The 18,732-nt window shown below is 43.1% G+C and overlaps 1 protein-coding gene across 18 annotated transcripts in view; it reads right to left on the minus strand.

Moving 5' to 3' along the window:
- Positions 1-18,732, minus strand: part of CADPS (calcium dependent secretion activator) — a 168,919-nt gene that overhangs the window by 45,698 nt on the left and 104,489 nt on the right. For 6 of the 18 annotated variants that reach the window (XM_015875155.1, XM_032447316.1, XM_015875154.1 and 3 more), the window contains 4 exons: positions 13,297-13,398; positions 12,445-12,508; positions 11,698-11,821; positions 249-355 (listed from right to left, as the gene is read on the minus strand). In XM_015875155.1, coding sequence (XP_015730641.1) covers positions 249-355; positions 11,698-11,821; positions 12,445-12,508; positions 13,297-13,398 — 397 coding nt within the window. Of the gene's footprint in view, positions 1-248; positions 356-8,337; positions 8,356-9,212; positions 9,282-11,697; positions 11,822-12,444; positions 12,509-13,296; positions 13,399-18,732 lie in introns of all 18 variants that reach the window. The other 12 variants (XM_015875142.1, XM_032447315.1, XM_015875141.1 and 9 more) reach the window with 3 other exon arrangements.

An 18,732-nucleotide genomic window follows, 5' to 3' on the forward strand; every position in this document is an offset into this window, starting at 1 on the left:
TGCTGGTGCTGCGGACTGATGTACCGGACAGCAGGATTTAATCAATTCCCCTTTTGGCCCTCCCTGCCCTATGAAAAGCAGTCTTCCCAACCTGTCCCATGTGCCTTCATCACACTTCATCCCCATTACTGCCTTCTATAAAAGATAACCCGGCACCTGTTCAGGAGACATCCCATAAGCACTCAAAGCCACCAGCAACCGACCGGACCCTGCTCAAGACCTGCAGGACACAGGGCACCGCTGCTCACCTCTGCGTGGTGCTCTTCGTTTTGTTGGAGGACTTCAATTACCAATTCTGCCAGACGTATTGTGTCTTCTAACTTTTTAGCTGGTGTGACTAACCGGCCTACATTTTCTGTAGTACAAGAAGTTGAGTTAAAAGGCAGGCAGAGCGAAAAGCTCAATGTAAAGCAAGTAATTTTAGAGGTTTAAAAAATCCCATAATATTCTACAGCTTTAAAGATCTTTTCATGCATATGTTAAATGCTTGTATAATTAGTACTGTGCAACCAGAAAGCCACATTCGTTATTCTACTATGAAAATACAGTGCTCCAGCTCCAAATTTCACAATATAGTCATAGTTGTTTTGCTTTATGGTGAGGCAGTGGCACTTTAATAGCTCAAATAAGAACATTGCATTCCCTTAAAGACAGCATCTGGCCACTAATATATGAACAATATGTATCCTACAGAGTAGATGATGCACTGCAGATCGTGTCTGTACGATTTAACACACTTTTAAGATCAATTGAAACAAATCTCTCTGTACTTTTAACAAATCGTCAAACTCGAGCAATTTAAATGCCACCTGCTACTGAAAGCAAAAGCTGCAGGTCTGGCTTGCTCCAGGATTTAACTCCACAAAGGTCGAGGAGTTACGCATGCTGGAGGGAGTGGAAAGTGGTAACGCCCACCTGGCGCTCATACGTAAGATTGATATGGGAAAAGAGATGCAACTTTACAGCAAAAACCCCGCAAACAAACCAAGGAGTTTAAATCCTGGAGCCTGTGCTTTAGCTCTATTGAGTTCTTTTGCAGTATTTTCTAAAAACATTTATTAAAATAATCAAATCACATTCTCCCAGGTAACTGGTATTAACGCATTACAAATCTGAGGTGCTAACAACCTGGAACGTTTAAGGTTTTCAATTTAGAGTACTTTAACAGGACTAACAGGAAAAATAAAATCGTGACCTGTTCATCAAACAACAGCTTCCACAGGACTGGCTGAGTGCAACCAATGGGGCTTCTGTGACCTGACATGGTGGTTCACCAGCACTCCCAGCTCCAAGGAGAAGAGCAGGAGTGCTGCTCCCTGTAGACATGCCTGTGCTGCCGTGGGTCCCTGCAGAGGTGTTCCTCCTGCTAATGACGGGCTGCAAACCCAGCTCTGCTGTACTAACTACAGCAAGGAGCAGGATGATGCTTTGGGAGCTACATCAGCCAGCTCATACCTATCCACCTACATACATTTTGGTCTCTCTGTGAGCACAACAAAGCCAAATGCTAGAGGTGTGTGAATTACAGCCCCTCCACCAGCAAGGTATTCATCTAGGGGTGTCCAACATTAAGCCAGCAGATTGGGTTATGCCTAAGTGCATAAGGCAGTTGAGCATCTTGCTCCAGACCCCTGCATGCATCAGCAGTTTGCAAATACCTTACAGCTTAGATTTTCTTTACTGACAGAACAGCAACTTGTGGTTGCACACAGGTGTCTCACTTTGCTCTGATGAGCCCCAGGTCACAAAACCCAGCCTGCTGAAGGCCTGGTGAGTTTTGAGGACACAAATCTCTACCTTAGCATCTCACCTGCTCCTACTTTGGATTTATTCTTATGGGCAACAAATCTCCCATGAAAAGGAGAGGAATATTTCTCAGAAGGGGGCTAAGAGGGGTACATAGTACTGCTGTCAGAGGAGCTGAGCAACAAGGCCAGCTGAGATCTGGCACTGCAGGTGCTTGGTTCAGCTGAGAGATGCATCAAGGCAAATTAATGCTACACTTTTGCTGATGGATACCACAGATAGGGGCCTTGGGGTTTCCTCTCTGGTTTTCCTTTCATTTCTTGTATCTCTGGAAACAATAACAAAAGAAACGCTCCCAGACCATCCTTAAAATACTCCATTGGGCAAACACTGAAATTGGAGAACTAGTGGTTAACTCATTGTCCTTCTTCCTATGCAATCCAACACCTCACTAGTTACAAGAAGAAAAAACTCTTCCTTTTAAGCAAAGAGAACCCAAAGAAATGTCCCTCTGGTTGCTTCTACACCTTTAAAACCAGGGGGAAGCTTTTCCATCGATCAGAGCAGCATCAGACCCATTCTCATTTGCAACACTGATCTGCTCTCAAATACAACTAAAAGACAAAAGTGTTAATAAGAACAACTGCTCAGAGATGCTGTCTTTAAAGAAAATATTGATGCTTATACAACTTTGGCAGCCAGCAGATGTCAATCTTAATTTTTTTTTCCTCTTATTTTAAATATTTCCCTGGTTAAGTTACTATACATCAGAATATTCCGCTAAGATAGCTGGAGCACTGACAGTTACATGAAACATATACGATATACTTATCAAACATTTCATCCAACATCATGTAAAGCTCATACATATTTATAGTTTTCATGCAAAATGTTATGCAACAACAATGTTATTTTGTGCTGACGTTGATATTTGAAAATGTTGCATATGTCAGACATTGCTAGACAAAAAAATGTGGACATTTTGAAATAAACGCTACCTCTAAGTCTCTACAAACCTACCACATCGCACTAGGTGGCTTATAAAGCTGCACATGACAACTAGCTTGCTAAGGCTAAACAAGCAACTGCCAGGCTAGAAAACCACTGAATAAATGGAAGGAAGACTATTACAGTACTTGGCGTCTGTTTGGCCATGCCTTTGAGCATATGATTAATCATGTTAGTCTGCGTTTGAGGAGATGCCGGTGGCCCAGCCGGTGGCTTAGGCTTGGATGGACGGGCTGCTGGTGCGTGACGGAGGGACGCCAAAAGTAAAGAGACAATGACGTCATAACAGTGACAAAAGGATGGAAACTTCGAAAGGAACATAAGCAGAAATGATCAAATAGACATGGAAAAAGCTGCAGGGTTTTGCTTCTTGGTGCTTAAGGTATTAACACGGGAACGACACCGTCTGACAACAAGAATTCTAGGAGTCAGCAGATTCTAACATCCTATGGCACTGTGCAATCAGAAAGCCAAGCATCCAACACAAGTGTGGGGCTGCACCTCATGTGGAACCTCAATTTGGGAAACAGAGCTAAAACTCTGCAATTCACAGAAGGTGACCGAAAATGACCACTTTAAGGCAGTGCCCCCATGCTTAGGTACATTTAGCAATAGAATAACGAGCCACAGGAATTAATTGCTTTGTAAATATCAATTACACATTTTAGAATTAAACGTCACTGTTGGTTAAAGGGAGCTATAAAATATTCTTGTGCAATTTAAACATGTAAAAAAATCTGTCACTTAAAAATGTGTGGTTCCTGATCGTTTCCAGCTCATTTAATTATTTTCAACTTGGAATTCTAGTGGCTTTTATATTCTGGGTTGAATCATATATAAAAACTTGCCAGCTCTATCAAATATGTTACTTGCTATTCCAAATGTTAGAATACTGCAATCAGGACTTGACCCATCTGTCATATAGTTTACAATATCAGCATAGGAAAAATTCAAAGAAAATAGCCTTTCCTTTTACATGCACTCAGAGAGTGAATTATGTACCGTGAATATATTAACACAATAGTTTCTATTACATTTAATAACAGTTTTTAGCAGCACAGTGACTATTTTTAATAATTCCACTTGCAAAGGATCTGGCATATTTATCTGGACATTCTATTGCCAAAAGTCCTTGCCATTTTGATTGCATTTTCCAGCGGGAGAAAAAAAAAAAGGGTTGGCTTGTGCAAAGTAGATTTCTGATTGCTTTGAAATCTCACAGAATTACAACACTTATCGGAGCATAATAAAGAATATTTGAGTCAACCATTACTTAAAGAGTACAAGTTAGGTTTGTTCCTTCTCCCCATACACAGAGGTACACACGTACATGAACACACATACAGTGCACACGTGCACACACACACACACGCTTTTAGTCTTTTTAGAGATGTAATTATTTAATTCAGACTCTTAGATTTGAGCTTCTGGTTTGGGGTTTGTTGTTGTTGTTTTTTTATAGCAAGAAAAGCAAATCTATTTCCTTATCACTGGAGTCACCCTGATCTATGCTCAGTGTTTACCCAGGGTGGCTTTGTCCCCAGAAATAATACCTCCCAGCCTCATGTGACAGAAACAACTGTTCTTTGGGCACTGGCCTAATGACTTTCAGCCTAATTTAAAAGATAAGCAAGAAATCAATTTGATTACTCACTGATGGCTGCTGAGCAAACCACGTAATGCTCAGGAAGGAGATTTTACTGCTGGCCTCCTGGAACTCCACACCCCATTGCACCTCTGTGCACCACAACTTGAAATTGTCCCTAAACATGAGCCCACCTCTGTGCCACCAACCACCAAAACACACATGCCGAAAAAGAGAGGTGATACCATGGGCCCCAGTGGTGAACACATTTCAGCCCTCACTGACATCCAGGCCCCACAGTGTCAAACTGACCTGACTTGTGCAAGTGTTTTCTGCAAAAGGGAATAGTCAAGAGCAGAGAAGGATGAGGAGGAAGCAGCAAGAGCTGCTGGTGAGATAGCACTCCTCTGGACAAAGTCATGCATGAGACTGCATTATACACCTCTGCCTGATACTTGCAAATAAAACACTTGCAGAAACCAGAATTACTTGGCGAGTAAGAGTTTTGGGGTTGTATGTTGTGCTTCAGAGTGCAGTGAGCCTAACAGGTGTATTGTAAAATCAGTGCTACTTTGGGAAAGTGTGTTGCATAAAATTCACTGTATGCAGAGCAGAATATATTCCAGTTATGTATTATTATGTATTTCTCACTTAGTATCACAGTCTGTGTGAGGTGGAAGGGCTAACACAACCACACCACTGAGAATTAAGCCTCAATAAGCAAGGACCAGTGTTGACTTTCCGCATTTCTCGCAAGCACAGCTACCAACTCTGTGATTTCCTTGTAATAATTAAAAACATGAGCCCTGCCAAAGGCTTTGGTGTGTAAGTATTGTGTGCATCCATTTGTGAGCCAATCATGGCAATGACAGAGTTGCTGTTCTCAAGATAACGATAAAGAATAATGGACACAGCCCAAAGAGAAGGCAAAACAGCCTTTCTTATCCTCATGAAATGACTTATGTGTGCCTGGAAAGGACTTCATCGATGATAACTTTTTCTCTCAAACCAAGATTCACAATTAAGAAAAACTCATCAAAAAGGTTTTTCAACTTAGAAGGAGACTCAGCTCTCAAAATTCAACATACTGAAATGAGAACCGACCTCCTGACTTTATGGTGATTATTCAGCCTAGTCAGGAGTTCCTGCACATCCGAATTCTATCTCATGCCTCAGGCATCAAGTTGCTCTGTGGTTGGTAAGAGCCTTGAAGAAAGAATGCTGCAGAGCAGATCACTGCGACCCCTGAAGCTCTAGTAACAACTCTGATGCTGCTCCAAACAGTGTTTTATAAAGGGCAAGAGAAAAGCTAGCAATTTGCCTAACAGCTCTCTGCTAAACCCAGCTAAATGCCACTTCAACAAACCAAACAAAGCAGCAGTTCAGTAAGCAGACAAATACATGTTGCAGTTATGTCTGGACTACACGAATGGTCTACTAACAACTTCAGTCTCCATTCCTGCCTCAAAGACCAATATCTTCCTACATTTTGCATCCATATTTATTTGGGGAACTTTGTTTGGTTTCCTTGTTGAGCTTTGTGCTTTATCACAGTTGCTGGGGTGACTGCTGAGTGGTGGATGAACTGATAAATCCTATGGCACCTCCTCTTATCCCAGGTTACCTTAACAAACAGGCAGCTCAGCCCCTACAGCACCAGCACACTTGCTAAATATTGCGGGTATGTGCAGGGAGCTCCCCAGGCTGAGATCCAGAAATAGGAAACACGAGTGATGTGAAGAGAGCACGGGGACTGTGACAAGGGCCAGTGAGAGCGTTGTGACAAATACCACTGCTTGGCAGCAACCTGCTGTGTTGTGAAGTCAAATACTGGCCCCTTCTGCATGCAATTCCTCAGCCCAGGACCTTCTTGTGCCTGCTGGGCATGCATGACGCACAAGACACTCTGCAGCCAGTGCCAGTTGCTGCTGACATGGTCAGGGAACTGCATCCTTGGACTGAGGATGTTGGGAGACAAGCAAAAAAATTGCAATTTTGGCCCCCAATTGACCCCAGAGAAGCTGACTTCCCCCGAGGACAAAGTAATGAATATCACAGGTCTATCCGTTCCCAAGTCTCTTTCTCTGCCTGTAGAGCTGCCCAGATGGCAGTTCTGCCCCATGCACAAAGGCAACAACCATCCTGGCCCCACATCTCCTTTGTTTTTCATCCCCAGGGGTACAGAGGCCAAAACCAAGCCGCTAAGAGAGAAGTAGTCAAAACCTAAAAACCCAAGTCTTACACTAAACACAAAAAATGGTCCAGCTGACAACTGCCACTGTGGCTGGCACCAGCTAAGGCTGCCTGCACCCAGCTCCAGCAGGGTGAAGTGGCATTCACGGAAATGGGATCCCTCACTGCCAATGAACTCCAATGCAATGCAGTGCATTCCTCAGTTCCTGTGCTTAAGGGATGGAGAAGTCATGTATTTTTAAAAAGAAAAATGGATTCCCTACTGACATGAATATGTGGACTAAGCACTTACTACAAGGTTGTTAGTTTTGTCTGATTAGTAGTTAAAACAAGCCATTAATCTTCAATTATTTCAGAATTATGTTCTGTTTAGTGTTCTATTTTAAATCTACACTTTTAGGTGAGGCATGAGACTACATTTTATTTCAGGTGAAAGAAGAATGAAAGGTGACATTTGTGCGTTTAAGTTGTGTTCATTACCTTATTTCTCATTCTTGCTTCTGGCAAAACAAGTAAAAAAATCAGACCGAAACCTACTCACTTTTGACTCCAGTTAATCTGAGGAACTGGTTTCAAGTTGAATCCTGCTGACAATGCCCCAGAATTTTTCATTTAAGACACTGGGAGAGTTGTGGGTACAAAGCAGGGCAGCCACAACCTTCTGTGTCCCTTCACTCACTCTGAGCTCCAGGTAACAGCTGCATTTTAAACCAAACTGGGCCTAGACATGTCCTTCTCAGTTCCTAAACCTGACACACGTGACAAGCCTTAGCCATCAAGAGGGATGCCCAGTGCAAGAATTGTGCTTAACGCACAACAGCCCACTGTGGCCACCGGAAATAGCTGTGCTTGCAATGGTTGTATTTGCAACTTGTGTACCTGTACCTCTCTTAGTTGCAGAGAAGAATTAATCTTCATTTCCCAAATTGGTTTTAGTGCCATGCTCTAGATCCAGAGCCAAATTTGAGCTGCAGGGGCCTGGGGAAACTGGGGTAGAACAAACTTAGCCCCTTGTGCAGCCTTTTAAAAGCAATTTCCCTTTGATAACAGCTGAAGTCAAATCAATTCTTTTTTTTCCTCCCCCCCTCCACATAACACAACAATCTACTCACAAAAAGGGATGAACAGTTCAGGTTTCAAGGACTTTCAAAGCAGGACTGTGGCATACAACAGAAACAAGAACAGGGGGCTACAGACCTCCAAATCCCTTCTGAAGAGACAGGCACTTCAGGCACTTTGGTTTGTGCTGAACCTTTGCCTCACCACATGTCACCACAGGTTATAAACAAGAGACAAACATGACTTCTGTCTGACTGGATCATTTGTTACACATTAACAATAAAACTGAAACAAAACAAAACAAAACCAAAACAAAACCAAAAACCAAACCGATTCTCCCAATAGGGCATAAAACAGAAGTTATGAAAACCAAAAATGAACGTTAATTTCATCAGAAATGTGCTTGTTGGGCGTGTTAAGTTAATGGCCAGCTCACCAACGTTTCTGCATCAAAAATGAGGTGCAGTTCTTTAGGAAAACAAGATACTTCCCTTTTACAGAGGCTAGGTTGTCCACTAAAACTGTCTCTTAAGAAGACACTCTATTGCTACAAGGTACTTCTAACCTACACTCTATTCTAAGGATGGAGACAAAAGAGGTTATGTAGACAGCACAAATTAACTCCTTAAGTATTAATGCATCTCCATTTTCAGCCTGAAGGAGTACATATCTTAAGGAGCTATGAAAAACAAAATAAATATAACTTAACAGTCCTAGCAATTTATAATGCATATACAATTGTTCACCTGCATCCTTTTGATTCTCTATATGAAAGAGAGAAAGCAACAAGGAGAGAAAAGAGAGAAACAAGAACAGATAGGCAGGATTAATGAGCAAGTGGATCGCACAGCCCCCCAGTAATGCGTGATATATGACATTTGAAAATAAGATAAGTCACCCCGTCTCACCCCCCGCCCAGCAGCGTGGTGTTACCAAAAGAAATCTCCTTTCATAGAGATGAAAGATAAAGCTGTACCAATAGGAAATAGGAAAGCACGAGCTCTGCGGATGTACAGGGGCTCTCTGAGCGGCACCCGGGCTCCTGTGTCCCCTCCAAAGCTCAGCGGAGAGGAGCAACCCAAAAATCCATGAGGAGAGCAAGTACAGCGCTTCCGCTTGAGAGAACAGCCAGGAGACATGTAAGAGCTGATGCACGCAGGAAGGACAGCCTCACATGATCTTATACGCAGGCTTCATTACAGATCGTGTACGCGGGAGAAGGGACGGCTTTTCCCCACGTCCTTTACCTGACCGCTAGCTCGTTTCTCCCCGGTGTAGCTGCTGCCCTTTGATTGTGTACCAGTGACAAGCACTTTACAAATTGGGGTTACATGGAAGCAAAGTAAAAATGCATTCAGGTCACGGACATAAAGAGTAACTGAAAAAACTTACAAACAGTCTGAGTTTATCACAAACAAATGGCTAAATTGTCTAACCTGTTTTAGGCTGATAAAAAGTGACTGGACTTCTCACACTGGGTTTCACAGACAGAAGCAACAGACAAGCCAATGCTAAAAGACTTGAAGCAAGGAGAGTGAGTTTGTTTGGATCTGGACTTTCTTGAGGTAATGAGAACAGAGAGAGTGAGGACAGCATGGAGAGGAGGGTGGTAGGTACTCACGAATGGTTAAATCCATCACTTGAGAGGCCAAGCAGAAGACAGGATGCTCATACATTTCTCTCTTTTTCCCTATAAAAGAGGATTTGGGCATGCAAGAGGCTTAGGTCAGAGGTAAAGAGGTTATAAGGTTATAGGTCAGAGGAAAACTTCATATCAGGTTAAAAGGAAAATAGCCGTAGAGTATTTTGGGATACATACAGGATAAAAGGGGGAAAAAGAAAAAAAAGGAAAATAAAAAAGGGTTAAAATTGGAGATCGACTGGATTAACCATTCAGCATGCCCATGAGTCACAAGAGAGGCTGTGACCATGACTCTAGAGGTTTGTTCAGAATTGTTTGCAAGAATATGATCAAAACGTCATGAATAGAGGGAAATAGATATTCACTGGTTTAAGGCTCCGAGATACTAAGGATTTCAGCCTTCAGTATCTAAGGCTTTCACAGGTATTTCTTCATAAACATAGCCTCGAGCAAAGCTGCCACTGATTCTGTTTTGCATCTCTGACAAAACTCTTTTCAACACGTGGTTATTCAAACGTCAGCATTCGAAAGCAAGATTTCAGAACCACGCACGACATCCAGAGATGCACCTCGCCGAGGCAAATTTGTTCTTTGCTCTTCTAAGCAACTATTGGAACACAAAGTGGACTATGCTCATGAGAGAAAACCTGACGCATGCAGCTGGCGGATGTTGGGTTGTTTGAACTAACAAGCCCAGCATGCTTTGAAATTGGTGTTACAACCACTTTTATAGAAACGGGATAAAAAAGTGGCTGTGGCCAATCACGGATAAAGGAGGAGAAAAGCAGAAGAGAGCAGGTAGTGTGGAATGAACTATTTCCCTGAAAAGGTTGCTGGAAAAAAAAATGCGTTGCTTCAAAGTATTCCCAGACCTAAAAGTCACAGTGCAAAAAAGAGGGCAGGTAATTAACACAACCAAGAAGAATTGAGGCACAAAAGGAAAAGTACACACTAATTGTTCTACTTTGGAAATGAATGCATTTTTACTTACAGATCATAAAGTTTGTTTTTGCATAGATTTATCTGAAAGAAGAGAGCAAATCTTACCAATGGGTTAGTGATATTTACACAGAGAACCTAAGGGAGCCAGCACTGGGTAGAAGCATCCATCAACAGAAAAGCTGCTTTTGATTCTCGGTCCTTCTCCAGCCTTGTCAAGCATATTTAAACATTGCATTTTACAGAATACACCAATTAAAATATCCTGTGAAGTTGAGTACTTTGATAAATTGCCTGATAATGCAGTGCTTATGGAACCTTCATTCCTTCTCTATTTTAGTCACTCATTACCAAGTCAAGAGTTGATAAACATCCTTTTAGTGCCCAATTCTTAAGTGTTTCTCACTGGATGCATAACAATGAATTCATTACCACTGGTACACAATTTGCATCGTTAGACAGAAAAAAAATAAAAATGGAAAAAGAGAGGACATGTCATGTACAGAACCTGGACAATTTGTCATACAACAACCCAATTTTTCACGTAAACAAGAACTAAGAAAAGATCAGAGGGAGCCGTTTTATTTTTTCTCCTCTCAATATTGTCCTAGAGGCGTACAGTGATAATCTCAGCTGTAGGAAAGCTTCACATCACACATGACAGAAACCCAAAGTCTAGAGCAGAACATACCATTCATCTGGAACATACGGGTTTAAGCAATCGCAAACTCGGATACAGTTGGGTAGGAGTTTCAAGTTGGGAACAGCAGCCCACAAAGGTAGCAACATAAACTGATCAACATGTAAAGAACTATTGGATCAGAGTGCTTCAGCTGACACGTATCCTCCAGCAAGCTTTAAAATGTCTTTTTGATGGCTACATGTGTCTCTGGTCACTGGTTATTATTCTCCCATAACTTAAAAGGTCAATAATATCAGCTATGCTGGATTTAGAGTGACAAGAAAGAAATCTGATGCAAGTACGGGACCAACTGATCAATGACTGCTATGCACAGTGCAAAGACAACAAAACACTCCCAGAAAAAGACATTTTAAATTGGCTACAAATGATTAAGCACAGATTAAACAGCTTTTCAGCTTCTTATTTTTCATTTGCTTCCTGAACTCCACTGTCACAAACAATTAGCTGCACTGTACCTTCAGCTGCAAAGATGACAACCCAAGTATTTCTCAATTTGTTCTTTAAAACCACGATGCGAGTCTGAATAGTAAACCACTGGCCAAATGCACTAATGATATTTAAAAAAGAAGAAGAAGGAAAAAAAAAGCTACAGTTCCTTTTAACTGTTTCCCCTCTTTTTTTTTTTTTTTTTCCCCAGAAAAAAAAGATGTTTTACATAGCTTTCACTGCTTCAAAAGCAAACATCACAAAAATGATTCATAATCACATCAGTTTTATTGACAAGTGAATAAATAGCAAATGAGTTTCTTTCAAATAGCTCCCAGCCACAGTTGCCACCTAGAAATATAACAAAAATGTAATTTCACAAAGAAAGAGCCTTACCTTCAATTTTGGCATACTCTGATAGTCGAGTATAATTGACTAGAGCTGCTTGCTCCAAGCATTTACGGATGACTGTTTTTACCTCCTCTTGAGGGACTGGAGTAACTATGTCTTTCATCAGAACCTTGACACAAGAAAATCTGATTTGTTGTGGCATCAGGCACACATAACTGTTTTTTCTCCAAGCCCAACAAACACATCCGTTTCTGCCCCAGTGCTGCGCGGCTCTCGGGGTAAGCACACAATAGGAAGAACCCACGACAGGGTCACCTTGGCCAGACCGAGATGTGGGACCTACCCTTTCCCCAGTGTTCCCTGTCTCTATCTGTATCCTATGGCATGCTCCAAAATCTGAGCTTCCCATTTCTTAGGGCAGGACATTAAGATTTATCCCAGCTTCCCCAGGGCTGGACAAAGTTTGCCCTTCTGATGACTTGGGCTCATGTCTGGGCTCAGCTGCATGGGCTAACAACAAGGCATTGCTTGTAAGGGTCTGCAGCATAGATGCTCATCACAGAGACAGCCAGTCCTTATGCTGGCACAGTTACCACCTTCAGTGGTGGTAAGGGCAATGCTGCGCCTGGCCTCCAAGCTGAAGCAGGAGAAACCAACAGCCCCACCAATATTTCAACATTAACTACCAGAATTGGACATCCTCTACAAAACAACAGTTCCTTGAGCTCTCCTGGATGGAAAGATTTATGAACGCAGGTAATTTTAACTATTCTTTGTCATTTTTATGCTTACCCTTTCCAGCAGCGATAGAGTGGCTTTTAGTGCACCTTCTGGACGGCCAAATGGAAAGCAGTACCTAGAAAAATCACAGCATGGTGCTATGAATATGCTTTTCCACATATGTCCAAACGATTATCTGGCCCCAATCTTAGTGTTCTTTCCACTGGGTAATTTTCAGAAAGGGCTCACAGTGCAGATGGAAGAAAGCAAGATGGAATCAGAGGCAATGGGGAAGGTCAGCTAGTTTTAGTTTATTAAATCTGGGTGTCACCTGGGGAGTTTTTAGGTCTCCTAAGAGACCTAAAGAGTTAACTACCATCTCCTTGTAAAAATTAAACAAAACTCCAGCCATCTCCAGCTGGAGACCCAGGTTCAAGGGCTCTGGCACAGACCTTGTGTGCTAGTTTGTGCCACTGACCCACACGTGCAACAGAATGAAGCTGGTGTGCTACAGGGGTAGCTTATCCCTTTTAAGGGGGGTAGGCTCTGTCATTTCTGTAATATCAAAATACCCAAAGAAAGCCCTGCCCTTCTGTATGCTAGTAAATACAAATGGCTAATAACTGAGAACAGAAATAAGAGAACAGGGTATTTTGGGGGTTAAATTTTAGAAAAAAAATCACAGCATTTCTCTGCCTACAGAAGCAAGATGGTTTGAAATACCCGTTTAAAGGTTATTTCTTTCAAGTCACTCTCCAGATACAAACACGCTACAGTGCAAGCGTCACTGCCCTGCTCAGGTCTGTGCCGCTTATGCAAGATTTCTACGTGCATTTAAAACCTGCCTTTTGGCTTTGCTGATTAAAGGAGGGAGTTTGGAGGAAATCAGTCCTCTCTCATTCAGCCTGGAGTCTCTGCCTTTACCTAAAGTGTGTGATCTGATTCTCCAGAAGCACACGCAGCCGCTCCTTGATCTCTTCAAATCGCTCTTTCTCATCGACGGTTACCGTTCCTATCCCATCCGGCCTGAAGGAGAAATGCCATGAATGACTCAGACTCCACCTCACGACCCTGGGAAATCATCTGCGCAGCAAAGCACATGCTGCAGGTTGGGACACAGATGTCACCAGCCATTAGACCCAGGACAGAGCAAGCTGAGACGCAGCAGTCACAGCAGCACAACCGAGATATCAGAAAGCAAGAAAGCAAAAAATACCCCCTCTCGGAACGATAATCTGTAAATGGACACCCCCCTACCCCCCCAACCTCCCATGTTTTTTTTCTGTGACAGAAAAGCCTGAAAAACCAGAATCCCTTCTTACATATAGGTATACAACAAGGAGCGCAACGCCAGCTTTCACAGTGGGATTAGGCTCATTGCTGGCAAAATGTAGACTTAATTTCTGCAGAAAAATTCAGCTGTTAATTTAACATAATTCACAGCATAAAGAATATCGACAACAAGCTTCGAAATGAACAGAATGTAAAATTCTGTATGACTGAATCACCTTATTACAATAATTTCTTGAAGTCAACCATATATTCAATATATTCTGCCAAAATGTACCTAGAAAGTGCTAAGTATTTTTTTTTACCTGAATGATAACAACGAACACATTTTATCACAGAATTTCAGGGAGAATTTGCTACACCTTGGCATTTACTGTGTGCACAGGACTGCATTGTAAGACCCCAGGCACTGGGTCTGCCTCGGGCGCTCCTCATCCATCCGTCACCGAGCACAGTGTGCAACGAGCGCTGCTACGGCTCTCCCAGGCTGGGATGGGTGTCCCCATGTTCCCGTCCTCCTGCCACAGACCCAGCTATAAGCAACCATGCCCTCCTCTTCCCTGCACCCAGACAGCAAACTGTGCAGTGGAGCAGCATGGGCAGAGGAGCCTAATCCATCACCAAAGGGCTCGGCGCACCAGACAATCGGCAGCACCGCTTCCCAGCCCTGATGAGCAAAGTCTGCAGACTTGTGTACTCCTGGGCAACTCCGCTGGCACAGGCGCTCTTAGGTAATGTAAGGCGTCTTAAAATTGAACAAATGTTCTTACTTAAAGGCCTCCTCCAGTGTTCGGCTTAAGCTGCATAAATCCTCAGTACTAGACTGGTTCGGCTATACAAAAGACTTGGCAAGGGATTACAAAGCTTCTAATGAACCTCCTGTCAGGGGTTAATTGGTTGGCTTTATTTTCCTCTTAAAGAATCAAAGGCCCTAAACTTAAAATAAAAAAATACACAACACCAAAAAAAAAAACCACAAAAAACAAAACAAAACAAAAAACCAACAAAAAAGCTATAAAAACGAGAAGCAATAAAATCTGTACCATCTCTTCTCCTTGACCCCATATATGGAAATTTCTCAATACCACAAGTGCAAACTCTGATATTCCAGTACAAGTGAACACAATTATAACATTTCAGGAGAGTAACCAGCGAGCTTTATGTGATATTGACTGCACAGTCTCAAAGCACTATCTTAAATAAAACTTAAAACACGGAAAGAGAAAAAAAAAAAACAACTTGAATATCAAGGGGTGTACTTAAATTTAAACAGCATTTCATCAGAAATTGTTGTTTGACTGTTTGCCAAATTCAGTTGTGCATTAAGGAAAAAAAAAACGCAAGGGAAAAAGATTTAGGCTAAAACTTGGATAAAATGTCTCATCTGGGGAACACATTTCATAAACATTTTTGGAAGTATGGATCTGGTCTCATTAGTACCTAATTAGGAACAGTTATTTTGAAGAAATGAGCAAGCCACAGGGGGAAAAAAAAAAGCAAAAAATTAGACATAGAGCAAAATTAATGTCTGAAGATGCTCAATACATTTTTCTTCCCAAATTCCATCAAGTTCTTAACACTCCGACAGAGATATCCCTGCCTTTTGTTGTGCTGTGCACCTTGCAGTGCCTGGTTTGCTCCCAGGCAAATGACTCGGGGCAGACGGTGATAAATGCTGTACACGAAGGGCAGGGCTGAATCTCCCGTTTGACTTTTGGCACTCCTGTACCCGTAACAACCGGCGGTGTCACTGGGTTAATTGTGTCAGTGCTGACAAATGAGGTAGTGAAAGCCGCCCACGCTGGCAGCGCTTTGCTGATGGACTGGAAATGGTCTGAAAGTTATGTTACCCTTTGCTGGGTCAACAGCCTCCAACAGGGAGACTTATCGCCAGGGCACCTGGGTGAGTCTAGGTGAGGTCTGCTCCCTCAGAAGACAGTGCTTACTCAAGGAAAGGCTGCTTTTAAAACTACCATTCGCTCTAAAAGACATATTGAAGGGATTTAACTGGAAGCAAAGCACAGTAATATGTGAGAACCACACCAGCGCTGCACGCAGTGATTGGGCATCCCACTGCTGGTGCTGGTCGAGGCAGGATCAGCGTATGTCTGACAGCGCAGGCAGGCTGCAGCCCTCCCACATGAACTGTACCCTCACTGTATGTGAAGGGCCCGTGTTTCATCAGAAACAAGCATGTAACAAGCGGTGCAAACACCTGATGTACCACCACCATCCACAACCTGCTTTCACAGGAGGCATGGTGGGTTTTGGAGAATGAAGACCAGGCGCAAACAGCCCTGCCCTCACCCATGGTGCCCCTCGGCCCCCACAGCCAGCAGCCAGTGTGAGGCACGAGGAAGGAGAGTCCATTCCCACCAGATGCCCCACAGAGGACCCACACATGACACAGGCAGCATGCTGCTCTCCTGGATTGTGCTCCAGCAAACTTGAGACAAGCTACAGGTCAGCCGTAGCCATTTTTGGAGCAGAGTGGATGTCTGGAAGGGCCTGCCAAGAGAGAGCCATCACCACTGCAAGGACTCCCTTTCTCACCCAGCTGTGGACTATATTGCATCTGACATGATGAGCATCTCTCGAATCTACCTTTCAAATTTTCGGCAAACCATTTTCTCACTGTCCTTCACAAAGTTGACATTTTCGGCAGCATGATAGGAAAGATGTCATGTCGGCTGCTTTTCAAGTTGTTGTCACAGTGGTTAGCACCAGTTCTGTCATCTTTGCTTTCCTCACAATCCCCCATCTTGAGCCATGTCACAAATAATAATACTTCCCATGTTTTTGTCAAATTTCAAATACTATAACCCAGCTGCACATCTTCGGATTTACTAGTTATGTTAATCTTGTTGCTCATCTTCTCAGAAGCTGAAGCATTAGGAACTCATTAATTAGTGACAAATGCAGGATATACATAGAACTGGAAAAACACCACCGAAAGCCTTGCACTTAATTCATTAGCTGGATAATTTTAAAACCTAATTAAATATGCAAGTCAAATATACTTTGAAAATGCTATCTTTTTGAGAGAACATATTTATTTTCCCTTTGCAAGAACACAAAGGGTATGTAGCCTAGCATTTAAGATTCACTTCTGTGCTCTAAACAATTCCATTACGCAGCTGGTGGGGCTGAAAAAAATCCACAAGAGAAGTTCAGGTCTCACCAACTTATTTCTGATGCTTACTGGTGATTTCATTTTTAACAGTGATCTCCAGCTCAACTTTTACATTTGATATTTTATCTGATGGGCAGAAGCGCCGACTCCTCCAGCAAGCAGCATTTCTGCAGCAAGGCTGGCTAAAACACAGCCAGAGGAAACGAATGCGCTCACAGTCTTAAACCACATCCTTGTAACACTGAGCTAAGCAGGGATGGGAAATGAGAAAATAGCAAGGTAGTGAAGAATAGTTCTGTACGTACATGATTTGTGCAGAGCCACAGATGACAAAATGGGTCTGAACCTATGGGGTCAGGTCTGCAAACAGAACAAACACCGCTATCTAAGTGGGGACACCAGTTCATTTGATTCTCTACAGCTCATGGACACTCGAGGTGTGTGGCAGAAGTTGTGGGCAGAAAGGGAAGCAGAAGGGCAAAAAAGGCAAGAAAAATAAATAAGGAAATTTTTAATTATAAGTAAACAAGTTTTGAATCGCTCCTTCTGCTGCAGATGCACTATCTTGGCTCAAAACTAGTCAATTCCCAACGTAAATATTTCACACGGAAAGTTTTAAATGCTGCTTTCCCTATTCCCCATTGTTTTTAAGTTATAAACCATGAAAATAACAACATCAACAAAGCAGGTGGTGAAATTCAAAAAAGGGGCTGCAATTTAAACAGCGAAAACGGTAGTCCTTGTTTAGCTTGGACGGTTTGTGCAAATTCCAGAGTTAATTATAAATTATAATTAGGACCTGTGATCCTAAGGCCACTGCTTTATTCTACTAGCCCCGCCTCCCCCCATGCCCTTTTCTAATTATACCCAGTGCCCCCAGGGCTAGTTATGCTGCTAAAACAAATATATCAAAATGATTTTTAACAAAGACTAATATATGAAGCAATAGCATGCATTTGTATGCAATTATAAATATACAGTATAGCTCCAGTGGGTTAATCTCTTTGACATAAGCCTGTACGAAATACCATGGCGGCTCACGAATGGAAAGACAGATCATCTTTTACACCTTTTATGTTTAACTTGTCTACACTTTTTCTACTGGGGAAAATATTGCTTACACGTAGCAAACAGATCTTTGCATGCACTGTGAGCCCTGGCATTCACAGCCAGCGAAAAAAAAACAATGTCAAAAACTGATGCAAATAATTTGATTTTTTAAGTAACAACTCAAATATAAAACACGTGCTGCCTTCAGCTCCCTTGCTGCTTGCCAGGTGCAGCACATATGAGCCATGCAGTAAACACGGATGATTAGCGCCTTGGACAGCGAGTGTCAGGATGGCTTTGGGAGGCTGCCTGGCGGGAGCTCACAGGGGGAACCGGTGCTGGGCCACGTCAGGATGCGGGACCACAGCTGGTGTCCCGATCTCCTACATCGCCCCTAGTAAAGACGACCTGAAAGAGCCCACCTGGTTATGCTCCTTCAAAAAGCTTATTCAGCCAACACCAGTTTGGCCCAGTGTCCCTTTCTTCTGGGAATTCACACCAGCTGAAAGCCCTTTGTTTGGCTTATTCTGCCGCCCACTCTCCTTCCCTCCACACCACCGCAGGTGCGAGCCTCTCCATCCTCCCAGCCTGCCTTCCTCATGCTCCCGCTCCCCTCCATGCCAGCGCCAAGTCACGGCTCATCGCTTCCCATGTGCCATCCACACCCCCGACGCCACGCGGCTGAACCGAATGGCTTCTGAGCACTGCCATCCCACACCTATTGCAACGCATCACGTCAGCCCCAGCCGTGTGTCTGCCGGTCGCGGGCGATGCCGGATTGCATCCGACAGACGGCCGCCGCGCACGCTGTGTCATTGCAGGGCTGGCGCGACACGGAGCCGGCACCTAACGAGGGGTTATGGTGTTACGCCCTGCAAGGTCTGCAG

This window comes from Coturnix japonica, chromosome 12 (assembly GCF_001577835.2).
Source record: "Coturnix japonica isolate 7356 chromosome 12, Coturnix japonica 2.1, whole genome shotgun sequence".
In the NCBI taxonomy this organism is placed as follows: domain Eukaryota; kingdom Metazoa; phylum Chordata; class Aves; order Galliformes; family Phasianidae; genus Coturnix; species Coturnix japonica.